This window comes from Cavia porcellus, unplaced genomic scaffold (assembly GCF_034190915.1).
Source record: "Cavia porcellus strain 051 isolate PalLab524CR breed Dunkin Hartley unplaced genomic scaffold, mCavPor4.1 scaffold_25, whole genome shotgun sequence".
In the NCBI taxonomy this organism is placed as follows: domain Eukaryota; kingdom Metazoa; phylum Chordata; class Mammalia; order Rodentia; family Caviidae; genus Cavia; species Cavia porcellus.
The window spans coordinates 46,842,915-46,857,433 of record NW_026947508.1 but is presented as its reverse complement, the minus strand read 5'-3'; the positions used below and the strand labels follow the sequence as shown (position 1 = coordinate 46,857,433).

Sequence of the window (14,519 nt, the reverse complement as noted above, 5' to 3'; positions counted from 1 at the left end):
CCTGGACACTATGTGCTTAGGATCTCCCTGCCTTTTTTTCTTTAATTCTTACTAAAATTTCAACTTTTAGCTTTGATGTCATTCCTCAGAGAAATTTCCTCTGAACCCTAGAATAGGTTAAGCACTACTTTTATACATGCTCCTGTCTTCCTGATCTGCATTCTGGTACTTATTATAAACTGGAAATATAAAATAATTGGCATAATAATTTGTTTAAAGTTTGTTTTTCTCGCTATTCTCTAAGCACCATAGCACCAGGAATATCCACAACCTGATGCAGTGCTTAATATTTTTTGATGAACAAACGTCCCTCCAGGGAGTTCCCTCATGGTCACATCCTCCCTTCCCCCTCCAGCCCAACTCCAGAAGCAAATAAGCAGTTAGACTGAACCTTTCCCCCTTTCTCTTAGGACTGGCTGATGTTGAAAGACCTGGCCACACAAAGGTGCAAGGGGAGCTCAGTAAAAGACAAAGATCTTTATCATATCTGTAGTCAATAATGACCCTTCCCCAGATTCCTACCTGGTGACCTCTGGCTTGCTAGCCTACAGTGATACCCTCATCTTCAGTTTCTCTTTTGAATAGTTTCAGTTACCCTTAAGCAATGGCAGTCTGAAAACATTAATGGAAAATTCCAGAGGTGAACAACTGACTACAGTACTACATTTTAATCTGCCATTCTGAGTAGCAGGATGAAACCTCAAGCTGTCATGGTGCATCCTGCCCAGGATGTAAATTATTTTGTCCAACTTATCCATACTGCATGTGCTACTTACCTCACAGCAGTGGGGGCCGGCTGCGTCACATAACTTTTATAAACCATATTGTTGCAGTGCTTAATGTACAATGAAACTTTATCACAAGTACATATGTACGTATGTATGTAGGTATGTATAGGAAAAAGCATAGTATAATAGGGTTCTGTTTCAGGTATCTGCGAGGGTTGTAGAATACTTTCCCTGCAAATAAAGGAGGATTACGGGACCAATAAACTAATGGCAGATAGCCAAGGTATCAGTAGTAAGATTTAAACAAATAATAAAATATTGACTAATAATTAAGGCTTAACCTAGAGACCATACTCTCATCAGTGAAATAAATCACTCATGTATAAACATCATATTCTCTTTAGTGTGAGTTGAAACTATATACATATAATATTCTTAGTTCATCAAAAAGGTTTGTGCTAATATTGTTTGGACAATTAAATGCAGATATCTTGTACTCGGAATAACTAAGATAACAATACACAACGTATTAACCATTGTTACCCTCTAGCTTATTTTGAAATTTTATTTTTTCCCTTTAAAGTGAATTTTTTTTTAAGAGCAGAAATATTTATTAAGAGAAATAAAGCTTCTGTCTGAGAGAGACAGAAGGGGTCCTGAATGGGTTGCCTTTAAAATGAAATTTAAAAAAATAAGTAAGTAGCTTAATTATTAAGTGATAAAATAACTTAATCAAGTATTTGGTTTATACACAAGGTATTAGGAGATAATTAAGGTACTAGTATATAATCAAACATTAACTACTTAAGGATTAACTGATAAGGGATTAATGTAAAACCAAGATGTTAGCAGATACTGGTTAACCAATGAGTAAGATGGTAACTGATAAGAGATTAAAGTGAAGCCAAAGTGAAGCCGGGCATGGTGGTACATGCTATAATCCCAGCACTCAGGAGGCTGAGGTAGGAGGGTTGTTGTGAGTTTGAGGCAGCCTGGGCTTCACAGTGAGTAGAGGCTAGCCTACACCTTGGCATTAGACCTTGACTCAAAAAAAAAAAAAAAATTAAATTGACATTTTTCGTAGGGGACTCTTGCATGTGTTAGAGGGGACCTGGAGCTAGCAGAAAGCTAAAAAAGTCTGTAAGAATGCAAGTCTGACTGGAAATATAAAATCCTCAGGTGGACTCTAAGCTTCTGGGGAAGTGGTTTGCTCCTCTGTGGTTTTCAGATAAGAGTCTATTCAGGAGCAGGCATGGAGCTGGTGCTCGAAATGCTTACCACATAATGCAGTTTAACTTGCTCAGGGAGGGACAGGCACTGCAGAGGAGAGGGAAGGGAGGAAAGCTGCTCAACAGTGAGAACAAAGAGGGGGCGAGGGCACCATCGGGTGAATGGTGTGGAAAAGGCAAGGGTGGGGGTGCCGAGTGAGGGGCCAGCAGGTGTTTAGTTCTGGACTGTTGAGTGTTAGCAGAGATGCTCACTAGGAAGGCGGATACAAGGCAAGAGACTTGGGTGTCATCAAGAAGATAGATGATGGTGAAAACCATGAGGAAAAAATTGAGTTGGCTGCAGGAAAGTATATGGAGAAAGGGATCTGCTTAGAACCCCAAAGAAGACAACAGGGAAGGGCTGGGTAGAAGAGGAGAGATGTACTGACACTGAAAAGGACATGGCACACAGAGCGATGGAGGCAAACTAAGAGGAGACAGTGGCAAGAAAGCGAAGGGAAGAGAATGTCACAAGAATAGTGCTGTCAGCAATATCAGACATGCTCGGGAGGTTCAGTGGGGTAAGGTCACAGATGTCCACTGGCTCAACATTAGGGGCTAAGCGATGGCCTTGGTGAATACAAGAAAGTAAGGCGTAAATATGGATGGTGGAGACAACGGGCAGACAGAGGAAGGGAGCTCAGGGGAATGTGGTTCTGAGATACTCATCATGATTTCTGATATCAAGCACCTGCCTGCCAAGCGTGAGGTCGTGAGTTCGATCCCTGGCACCAAAAAAACACCAAGATTTCGGCTATCTGGGTTTCATTTTGTGAGTGTTTAGTGTGCATGCACACCATGCATGAACACATGCACAGGTGGAGCCTGGAGTAAGTGTACAAGGACAGAGTACAGGCTGTGTTAGCCCGCAGCTTTTACTTTACCCTGGCAGAAGTGGATAACGACCACCGAGGGAGACTGTAAGAACTCTGAGTCTCTACGTGTAATTCACCCTTTGCTTCACAGGAGGAGAATGGGGAAGAGCAGACATGGAACAATTTGCTCTAGAACCTGAATCTGAGTCTCCAGACTTCTTGGAAGAGTCTGATATTGGAGTGTGAGTTATTATTGGTTACTGACTTTGTCCATTACCTCAGTATCCAGCTTCTTTATATGAGTAAAATATGTATTTTATGTACAAAATTTAAACTTTAAAGAAATACTTGAACAAAAAAATGGGTCTTATTACCATCATTAATATTTTGGCCTATATTCTTCCCCATTCACTTAACAATGTAAGTTTTAAATAAAAATGTATTTGTTCGCATTATTTCTGAGTGTGAGTGTGCATGTGTTCACTTTGTTTTACTACTTGCTCTGTTTTAGTTTTGGACAGCTTTCTATAGTAGCATATTTTAGCAATGGTATCCGCTTATCATTTGGATTTGTCTCAATATATTACCAGATCCACATTGATGGATAGGAGTCACATTCAAATTTTCAGTTATATAAAGTACACGAGCCTATTACTGTTCATAGGTATATTTACAGTTTGGGAATATTCAAAAGGGGAAGTACTGGGTCAAAGGGTTTGAACACTTTATTTTCAAAGATAGCAAATTACCGTCTAAAACCTTTTTCTGGTTTATTATCCTATGAATGTTTATGTGAATGTCCATATCCTCACATTCTTATTAATAATGGGTATTATCATTTTAAAAAATCTTTCCAATTTAAATGAGGCCAAACATTTTTTCATATCCTACTGCCCACATGTATTTTTATGTGAATTACCTGTTCATATTCTTTGCCTAGTTTTCATTGTAGTATACTTTTGGTCAGCAAAGAACAATAATGATAGGCTTAATTTAAAAAATAAAATAAAAAATTTTTTAAAAGGCCTGGAAGCCTTGGTACCAAATTGCTGACAGTTTACCTCTTGGGATTGAGAGTACAAAAAGTGAGGGTCAGGCTTTCACTTCTATATTATTGGAAATTTTACAAGAAACTTGCTTTTTTTTTCTTTACAGTAGTGGTGATCAAATCCAGAGCCTCACAACTCTTGACATTCTTGACACAGTGCCCTACTACTGAGCTGCTGCCCCGGGAAGTTGCATCTTTTGTAATTAAGAAAATAATATACAGAGGGAAACCACAGCAGAAATAAACATTTGGTGTAGGTTTTACTGGCTGAAAATTCATGTTAGGTGCAAGTTTTTATTGATCACACATTATCTTTTGGCTTATATGCAAAAAAATATTTATTGAACACCTCTTATTTGGCTATCACTGCCTATAAACTTTCACAAATGTTTCATCTTAATCCTCACAACAGCCCTGTGAGGTAGGAATCAGCCCCATTTGACAGCCGTGGCTGGGTAGGAGATTGCAGCTTGATGTACTTCTACTTGCAAAACATGTTTCACTGGCTAAAGGTTCTTCCTGGCAACATGTTTCATTGGCTAGACGTTCTCATTGGCAGTGTTTCATTGGGTAGAGGTTCTTATTGCCTGGTGACTCTTTTTTTTTTTTTTTTTTTTTTTTTGATTCTCTGTTAAGAACTCTCATTGGCCAGAAGTGCCTATTGGTTTCTCTTTGATTCAAAAAGCAAAAGTTTTAGGTTTATTCCCCCTACCCCACCATAAGAGTGACAGGATAGGAGGGGTAAGAGCAAAAGGAAGAGACTCAATGGGTTTCTCCCTCTGAAGCACCATTTGAGTTTGTTTAGTGATCTATACACAGATAGAGGGGATGGACAGGACAGGAGAAGAGGGAATGTGGTTATAAATCTTCTCGCCTCCGCAGGATAAGCTTCCTCACAAGTTCTACTATATGAGGCCTGATTTCCTCAACTGCCACGGTTGGGTCCCAAGCCCCCACCACCTTTCCATCGGGAGCCACAAGGTACTTCCAGAAGTTCCAGGTGGGCTCCTTTCCAGAAGTCTCTAGGGAAAAGAAAGAAGAACAAAGTAGAATTCCCATAGCCACTCCTGCTCCTCTACTAGTGGTATAATCTGATACCTGGTGTAAACTCCAGACTGTTAAAACCACTAGGATATGAGTCAGCCTTTACTGCAGTATTCTTCAAAAGTTCTCTGGGAGATTCTGAGGTGGGATCAAGGTTAAGAATGAACACTAGGATTCTTTGATAAAGCAGCATCAAATTTTCTTTTATTAATGTCCTTGAATTACTGAACAGACTATACTCTCTAATTCAATCTTAATAATTTCCAACATTAGTCTATGGACAGACTGAATTAGAATCATGGCACGGGGGAGTTCTTAAAGAGATTCTTGAGCCCTGTTTCAGTAGGTCTCAGATTCATGCAGCTTTAAGATCTTGCTGAGTAACCTCAGAAACAAGGCCACATCTGACCTATAACTATGGCAACAGGGAAAGAACTAACAAAATCACACAGGAAAAAACCCAAACATCAGGATTGAGCTAAGAGTGACATGCAAACCTGCCTTGGTAAGATTTGCTGCTGTTTTTTATTTACTCTACCAAGTGGTAGCTTGTGGGGTGGGGTGGTTGGGAGGGATACAAAGGCAACCAAAAGCATGGAGTCCCCAGAGGAAAAGGCCTGAGGAAAGACAGAAGGTCATAATACAGGCTTAGTCCATGACCCCATTTTGTGGCTCTAGGGCTTCTGAGAGCACTTCTGAACATAGTAAGATCTGGGATTTTAATTCATGTTTCCCTTCCATGGCTTACTGATTTTGCCTCTGACATAAGATAGGAGATGCCTGTCAGCCACCTTGGTCAACCTACTGGAAACATGTGGTGTTCCCCTGATAGAGGAAAAACAGAATTCCTATTTTTGGGAAAGGGTCAGGAAGGGATAGCAGGATATTTCCAGACGTTCTGATGACTCACCTACCTTATAGCTACCTGGACTTACTGGACTGCGTGGTCCTAATAATGGAATAACCTCATGTTGCTGTTTATCTCTTAGGGAGGTATGCAGGCCTAGCCACTGTGTCTCCATCACGAGGCCTGGCCTTTTTCAGATGTACCTCCAGCCATAATTTCGATGTCTTTATTTTCCGTGCTGACCTCCTTGATAGCCCAATCCCTCTTTGACTACATATTAACATCGTCCTAATTTAGCTATCTACAATACCTTGTCTGCACCTTGGCTTCTCCCTCTTAAGTCTATAAACTCAAGTAATCTATGCTGACTAAAACATGAGGATCTGAGGTCCTTCCAGGTGCCAAACCCCCAGAGAAGTCCTCAAAAGGGACTTCAAGGGTGAACTCAGAGGCAGCAGTGTAGGGGAGATATTCTTAGGCAAAAATCCCCTTTTGCTCCTGCATGCCTCCATCTTCTCCTAAGATTAGTGCTAGACTGAAACATCAACCTACCTAAAGGGTTTGGGAAGGGACCTGGAGTCACCCAGTCTTTGGCTTCTTCCGCCCAGGGAGCCAAAGCCTCAGTCTGCTGAGGGAAGCTGAGGAGAGGATGCAATGGGACTTACCAGTCAGGTATTTGAAGGCAGGGTGAGCTCCAGTGCCAATGACTGCCACCTTGCTGAACATGGGGAAAGAGACACTGTAGGTGCGGCGGGCAAAGCTCTCAATCTCCCTGTCGCTGTCTGGCTCCTGTTGGCCAAATTGGTTGCAGGGGAAGGCAAGCACATTGAAATGGTGAGGACCCAAGTCCTTCTGCAGCTGCTGTAGGGCTTGGTAGTGCTGGTCTGTGAAGCCACATTCGCTAGCCACGTTCACTACCAGGGACACCTGGATGGAAAACACAAATCAAAGAAGCCCATGAAATGGTACACAGTTGTACATGAACTGACGTGCTCCCCCTACATGTAGATCCCCCAGTAATTAATGTTCCCTCATATACACAAGAATACTATGTATATATGTAAATGTGTGTGCAATGCTCTCACATATCAAATCTACAAACACAAGTGCAGAGGTATATGAAATCAAGCTTGCAGGGGCTTATAGATATGTGCACATACACATGAACATCTGTAAGAATAAGTACACAATACACATTAGTGGGTGTGCACATGTCCCATGATACAAACATACATGACCCAATAGCACATACATTCTCACAGACATATACCACACTCACAGAGGCACACTCTGGGCAACACACATGGGGAGGAGATGCAGATTAGAAAAGCAACCTGGATTCAATTATGGTCTCAGCTAGCACTCATCACTCAGTATTGCCTGCATATTTTGGAATCTACTGAGGGCAGGAGCTAGGTTCATGTCATCTCTGGTCCTGCCACGTAGAAAAATCTCAGTAAGTATAAGAGTTTGCCGAATGAGTAAGTTTGTACACATACACAAACACCTGCCTGCATGGGTGGACAGACAGATTTTCTTGTCAAAAGAAATGGGCTCCAGAGCAATCCCATTTTTGTCCCCTCTCCTCCAGCAAACACTATTTTCTTTGATTTCTAGGCTAATCCCTAATTTTATTAAAAGCTTAAGCAATAAATATAAAGTTGGCTGGCAGAAGTGGATTATAATACTGCAATTAGAATTTTGGCACCAATGCCACGTTGGTAGCTTTAGCTATATTTCATTAAAGGATAAAAAACCCTACCCTGTGCCTGGATAGCCCAGCCACACCTTCCTCGCCACTTTTTGAGAAAAGAAGGGATTGAACTAGCTGGCTCCATAAGGAAGCTCCACTCCCTGGGACATGGGACATGCACAAGCACCAACTTTTTTTTTTTTTTTTCATTTTTACCGGTACCAGGGACCCCAGCCCCCTACAAGCACCAACTTCTCAGGCTAGATAGAGTTTCTCAATCTCTGCACTACTGATACCAGGGACCAGATAACTCTTTGCAAGGTGGGGGAGGAGCTGTTCACTGTAGGAGGTTTGGTGGCATCAGGGCCTCTACCAGTTAGATGCCTGTCTTGACAATGGAAAATGTTTCCCAACACTGCCAAATGTTCCCTGGGATGCAAATCTTCAATGAGAGCCACTGGGCTAAAAGACATGAGTCATTGAGCTGTAACTCCCCCACCCTGTTGCCTCCACCAAAGGAGGAAGGACTCATTCCCTGGAGCCATAAGCTGTTAGAATAACCTCCCCACCTGTGGTTGGTACAAGTCAGATTCTGCCTAGGGTGCTGAGCAGCTGGGACGTTTAACTTCCACCTTTTTCCCTGGGGGAATGGTAGTATTAAAGGTTGCTTGTTTTTAACTTACATTAAGTGTGTTGGCCCACTCTTTTGGAAGGGTGGAAATCTTGCTTCCAATTCCATCACTGACACCAAAAAGCCTGATTCTTTGAGGTCAAGGGCCTAATATATATGTCTCTATATTAGCACAGATACACAGTAGCAACCCTTGCACACACACACACACACACACACACACGCACGCACACAAGTCTTTAGGTACACAACCCCACACAGAAAGCAAGCACACTCCCAAGTAGTCACTGTTAGTCTTCCTTATAGCTGTCACCAGGGCTGAACTTAGCAGCAGTAGAGCCAGTGTTTGCTGATGATTGAGTAAGCTCATTGCCCAACCCGCAAACATACTTTGGGTTAACTCAGAGCACCATTTATAGTTTCCTTGCAATAATTATTCCTTGTCTTCCCTCTAAATTTAGCAATTAAGGCCATGGATGTTGGAGTTGACAGCTTGGGTTCAAATTCTATCTCTACCTCTTAGTAACTGTGAAACCTTGTTATAGTACTTCTTAGCACCTATTGTTATTGAGAATTATGTTCTTTATTTCTCAGTTGTTTACTGTCTCTCTCCTCCATATAAGCTATACTCAAGTGGAAACCTGTCTTTTTTTCACTGTATTCCCAGGACCTGGCCTTGTACTTAATACACAGTAGTTGCTAAACAATACACAGTGAATGAATAAGTAGCACAGCAGATCAGGTGCTAAACCTGGGGCAGTCTGGTGAGCAGAATGAGTGAAGAGGGAGCCTAAATAGGAATGGGATGTGCTCTTCCTGGATGTTTCCCCTGAGTCCTGGATGCGGGTCCTGGCTTAGGGAGCTAAGGTTTGCTTAGCTCCACCAAACACAGGGAAGAGCACCTTCCAGCTTACCAAGTGCTTTTTCATTTGAAACATTATCCTGGGTGGGATCAAGGCAGAGATTAGGGCAGCAGGACCCCAGTAGAATTAATTTCAAGGTTTACAGAATACTTCATCACTTAAAGTGGCCCTGTGCCCAGAAAAAGCATAGTGACAGCCACTTTTTGGGTGGTATATCCAAATCTTGATGCTGGATCCACATGTTAACAGAGCTCCCCACTGTTCCTCACTAGGGCCCCACGTCTATATAGGCACGCATACTTGGAGAGGTCCTCATCACACAGCGTCACACACGGGCCACTGAATGCCGTGTTCACGGTCCCTCCGTCCCTCCTGACCCCTTCAGCCCTGCGCTGCACTATTCAGCCCTGGGCTCTGTATTTCTTGGTACAACTCCACCACCCTTTGGCCCTCAGTGTGCTTCTGTGGATTGGTGTGAACCCTGCACTGCCTAGAAGGGCCCGTTTCATCTTGCTAAAAGATGAAGTCTTTTTCAAAGTCTTATTTCAAAGATTCAATGAGACTTTTCTTCCTGCAGTAGTCTAGGAACTCGGATTCTCTCCTGGCAGGGGCCAGTGGCTTGGTGGGCTCCGGTATGTCAGCCTGCTGTCCTCTAAGGAGTCCTCGAGAGTGGGCCTCAGATGGCGGGGGTCCTCCTCCAGGTTCCGTGGCTTTCCGGTGCTGGTGACCCGCACAGGCCCACCCTCTCTACACGATGGGGTCCCGCGCGTCTTAAACGGCTGGCCCCCTCCTCCGCCTGCACACTCTTGGGATGCAACATCAGCAGCTCCTCCGTTCGGGCTGAACGGGGCTCGCGGCGCGCCAGGCCCGCCGGCAGCAGGGCCCGCCACGTCGTCGCGGCCGCCGCCGGGCGCAGCGCAGGGCCGGGCCGGGCCGGGCCGGCGGGCGGGCGGGCGGGGGCGGCGGGGGCCGGCCGGCCGGGGAGCCCACCCCGCCCCGCGCCGTGCCGTGCCGCCGTGCCGCAGGCCGCGCACTCACCGAGCCGCGGTACTTCTCCAGCGACACCAGCCTGCCCCGGATGTTGACCGCTTTGAAGTCGTAGAAGTCGCGCTCCCGCTGCGCGCAGGCCGAGGCCCACAGCAGCAGCCACGCCGCCGCCACGGCAGCCTCCATGACGCGCTTCCGAGGACCAGGCGGGACCCGCGTGGGGGCGGGCGGAGGCGGCCCGAGGGCCAGGACGCGCCCCCTTCCCGTCCCCCGCGCGGCGGAGGGCCGAGCTCCGGACCTCAGTTTCCCCAGGCCTTGGTTCTCAGGGAGCGCAGGACTCCGCCTGCCGCCTCGCTGCCCGCTCCCCTGAGCCCCGATTTCCGGATTCTCGTCACCAGGACGAGGATTCCATTCGGTGAAGCTCCCCTTCTGTTCCTGGACGCTGGGACTTGGTAGGAAGAGGGAGTCGAAAATCTGAGAGTTCAGCTTCTAATTAGTACATGTCCTCATGCACTGTGACCTCATGACCATGGCTGGTCACTCCACCACTGTGGGCCTCAGTTTTCCCACCTGTTGATTGAGTGGGGGCTAGCCTCCCTTCTTAATCCTCCCAAGCAGTACAGAATGCAATAGAAAAATGGATGAGAAACGCTTTGATAACTGAAGGATACATTTAGATTTTGGATGAATGAAACTGCTCAGAAAATACAAGGGCCTGAGACAGGAGAGACTCCTAGGAAGCAGATCTGAGATGGAGGAGGGAGCAGAGTTGAACAGAATTGGCAGAGGGAGAGGCAGAGAGTTCCTGCAGGCCTAAGGACAATTGTGGACTCAGATGTGATGGCACATCCCAGTAGTCCGCAGGTGAGCTAGAAAGGCCAGACCATTCTGCCCATCTGGATGTGGAGTTGGCTGGCACCCAGTGCAACAGGAGCTGTGCCACAGCTAAGCTACCCCTTACACAGGGTGTTAACACACATGCCAGGGAGTTAAAAAGACAACAGTCTTCAAGGCTTTGAAATTAAGATACCAACCAGGAGATGGGAGGATGGGAAGTCAGCACAGTCTTCAAAGGCGGTAGTCATTAGAGACATCAACAAACCAGATCCAAAGTAACCGAGTTCCTTAAAATCAAACTCAGTGAGGCAGGGGAATGATCTGTCTGCCCTGTTACAAAACCCAAATAGGAACTAACTTTCCCAGATGATAAAGGGCAAGTTCCAGGTGATAAGGGGCAATGTATGCACTGAACAGTCACTACAGTAACTTACAGTCATAAAGATAGGGCCTTAAAATGGTCATGAGACAGTCACCCAAAGGGGGATGATAAAGAAGTAACCAAACTCCACCTCTGTGTGTGATGACATGGAGAGACTGGGTTCCTGTATACCCTATAGAGCGCATAAAAGCTGTAAATCTTTGTTTGGATCAGCCTGAAATTTCTGCCTCCCTTTCTCCTTGTGTTCAAAACTACAAATAAAAGCCTTTTTCCAGTGCCAAAGTGCTTCTATCTAATTCTTCTAGTAGAAAGCACAAGAACTCACCACATTAGTAACACCTAGAGTGACTTTGTGAGGACCTTGCTCCCTGCAGCTGGTGTCCCAGTCTTCAATGATAGGAGATTCTGGGCATCACCATGGCAGCACCCAAGCTCAGAAAACCCCTAGAGCTCCCATGAAGTGGGGTGCAGAGGACTGGAGGCTGACCCTGAGCTAGTTCTCCAAGCACTTACAGACTGCTGAGATAAGCCCAGTAAACAGGAGAGTGTGGTGAGTGCTAAGCACTTCCTTCAGATCTGTTCTGTGCATGTTCTGCCTTGGGTATCTCATGCAAGCTAGTTGTGCTTTCTTTCCAGGGAAAGGCAGGCATTAAGTAATTCAAAATTAGTTCTAAAACTGTTACAGTAAGTAACCCCTCAACTAGCCTAGGGAGTCATCAGGGCTTCCCAGGAGACGGGAGGTGTAATGGTCAGCTTAAACACCAGCTGAACTGAATCAGCATGATGCTGATTGTAAAGGGTTCACCTGAGGACTGTTGCCAGCATAAAAAGAAGAGAAAGAATATACCATTGTGGGTTCCCCTAAGCGTTGTTGTTGTTTGGGGCTTTTGGTTCTCTTGGAGGAGCTTGTCATGCTGGCTTCCCAGAAATGAACTCAACTGTTATCATTGGAGGAGCTTGGGACCTTGTCACTGAATGGCTGTGGTTCACTTTGGAGGAGTGCTGGTCAATACTTTGAGCATCATTTCCTGGCTCCAGAGGGGAAGATGTTTGCTGTTTAATCTCCAGAAGAAACTTGTCATGCTGGCTTCCTGATATGAACTCAGCTGCTATCGCTGGAGGAGCTCATTGTCGCTGAGGTTGGCTTTTTGGGGGAGAGCCCTTGTTCTTATTTTGAGTGTCACTTCCTAGATCCAGTACAGAACTATCAACCTACTAGCACAGTTCCTTCATCTCCCTGGCATAGACATTTTAGCTTCTACCACTGACCTTTGGGTCTTCCCAGCGCAGATTTGTGAAATAGACTTGGATGGGCTCTTGGCCTCCAGTTGCACTCGAGGGAGCCATTTTCATGGGTTCTAGGTCTTTAGCTGAACTCATGCAGGATATTGCCATGGGATCCAGGCTCTCAGCTGGACTCTCTGGGTCTTTAGTGTGTGGACAGATTTCCTGTACTTCTGGTATTTGACTCTTGGGGTGACTGTTATAGATGATACTATAAACTATATATCCTGCATGTAATTATTTTCCTTGTAACCCCTGACTACAACAGGAGGTTTGAGTAGAATTCTGATAAATGAGTAGAAGTCAAAGCAGGGAAGCAAGCGCAAAGGTCCTGGGGAGACAGGAGCACGGTACACTGGGAAACAGAGAAGGTTGATTTGAGCAGGTGTGGTTTAGGTGTTGTGGTGACTCCAGGACACAGGACAGAGGTGGTGACAGCAGTCGCATCTTCAAAGAGGAACTGAGATTTTTCAGATGGGGAGGTAGAAGGCAGAGGGCCTAAGAGAAGGGCATGGCTATTTGGGGTAAGAAGAGGACGTGGGGGGGATGAGGCTGAAAGGGTCCTCACTGTGCAGGAGAAGAAGGATTTGAATGCCCTATCAGTCTGTAGCAAAGCAAGCCGTTAGAGGAGGGGTGCAAGATCACACAGTTAAGCCTTCAACGGTGGCGGCCTTCAGATGTCAGGGGTGATCTTTCTACGCCAAGGTGCCTCTGTCTTCAGGAGCAGACACGAGAGATGGAGAACCAGAGAGAGAGCGCTCCAGGCAAAGGCAAAGGCAAAGGCCGCGGCCCTTTCCACTCCTTTGTCCTCTCTCTCAAGTGGCTGCCCTTAAATCTGTGATGATCTTGCCACTACTTATAGCTACTCTGCCCTTTACGAAGCCGTGGGTCTCTTTTATTTTTTGTCATCTGTCTCTTTCACTCAGCCTTTCCTTCATGTCCCAAACTCTGCTTTACGCAGCTAGGAGTTTGCAAGCTTGGATAAGCTATTTGCTGTTAAAATCCAGATAGAAGGACATTTCTACTAAATGAGGAAAAGTTAATAGTGACATGTTTCTTGGTCAGATATGGTGGCACATGCCTGTGATCCCAGCACTCAGGCAGGAGGCTGATGTAGGAGGCTCACTGGGAGTTCAAGGTCATCATGGGCTACAGAGTGAGTTCAAGTTCAGTCTGAATTGCATAGTGAAGCCCTGTCTCAAAAAGACCATAATAATAAATAAATAAGTGACATGTTTCTCAATTGTAAATTTCTTTCCTGGGCCCATTTATTCATGCTTCAAATCCCAGCTCAGATATCATCCCCCTCTGCCGATATTCTTAATCCGTCCTCCCTTCTGCTGCCTTTGTGGCCACTACATACGCTTTGTTGGTGGCGGCTGATGGTAATATTGTGTAATCATCTCCCCCACCAGACTGGGAGTATCTTGAGGATGGGTAGGTGAGTGTGAACCGTGTGTCCTCCCAGGGTAACACTAGATAGGTGGTAAAAACTTTTCTTAAACTTCCTGGTGACTTCTATTACTTGTCTATTGTTGGAGTTCTGCCAGAAAAGGGAAAATAAAGGCTCATATACACGAAGGGCCAGCAAAATGGCTGCCCCCCAGCCAGCCTAAGCAAGCAGCTTTTATTGAGATAAGGAACAAAGAAACTCAAATCACACATGCTTAGCTTATATAACTTGTTTGCTTCTTGTCCTTACAGGGCCTCATGTTTTCACCTTGGGGTGGGAGTAATGTTTCAAGGCCTGCACTTTTCCCATAACATTGTCGACCAGATGTGTTGGGGACAAACACCAAATGTATTCGGGACAAAATGGAGTCAGTGTGGCCTTTCTACAGTCTATGCTAGAATCTGCTGTGAGATGATGTTGATTTTAGCCAAAAGCATCTATTTTCTTACTTTATTTTCAGCTCACTCTTTATTCCTGATGTTTTTTGGAAGAGCACAGTTATTTCCAGGTGCCCCATCACCACACATAGGAGACCCACAGGCACAGGTGGCTCTCAGGCGAACACCTAGAAGTATAGACATTTGCTCCGGATCCCCACCACCCTCCTTCCCAAAATAAACTCAATGACACTTTTTTTTT

At 45.2% G+C, this 14,519-nt stretch overlaps 1 protein-coding gene across 1 annotated transcript; it reads right to left on the bottom strand.

Annotated features, from left to right (window-relative positions):
• Positions 1-4,179: 4,179 nt before the first annotated feature.
• On the bottom strand, positions 4,180-10,285 carry Gpx7 (glutathione peroxidase 7). Its single transcript, XM_003463071.5, has 3 exons — positions 9,976-10,285; positions 6,416-6,677; positions 4,180-4,881 (listed from the first exon to the last, which is right to left on the bottom strand). The coding sequence occupies exons 1-3, from the start codon at positions 10,108-10,110 to the stop codon at positions 4,718-4,720; spliced, it is 561 nt and encodes a 186-aa protein (XP_003463119.1). The 5' UTR covers positions 10,111-10,285; the 3' UTR covers positions 4,180-4,717.
• Positions 10,286-14,519: the final 4,234 nt, after the last annotated feature.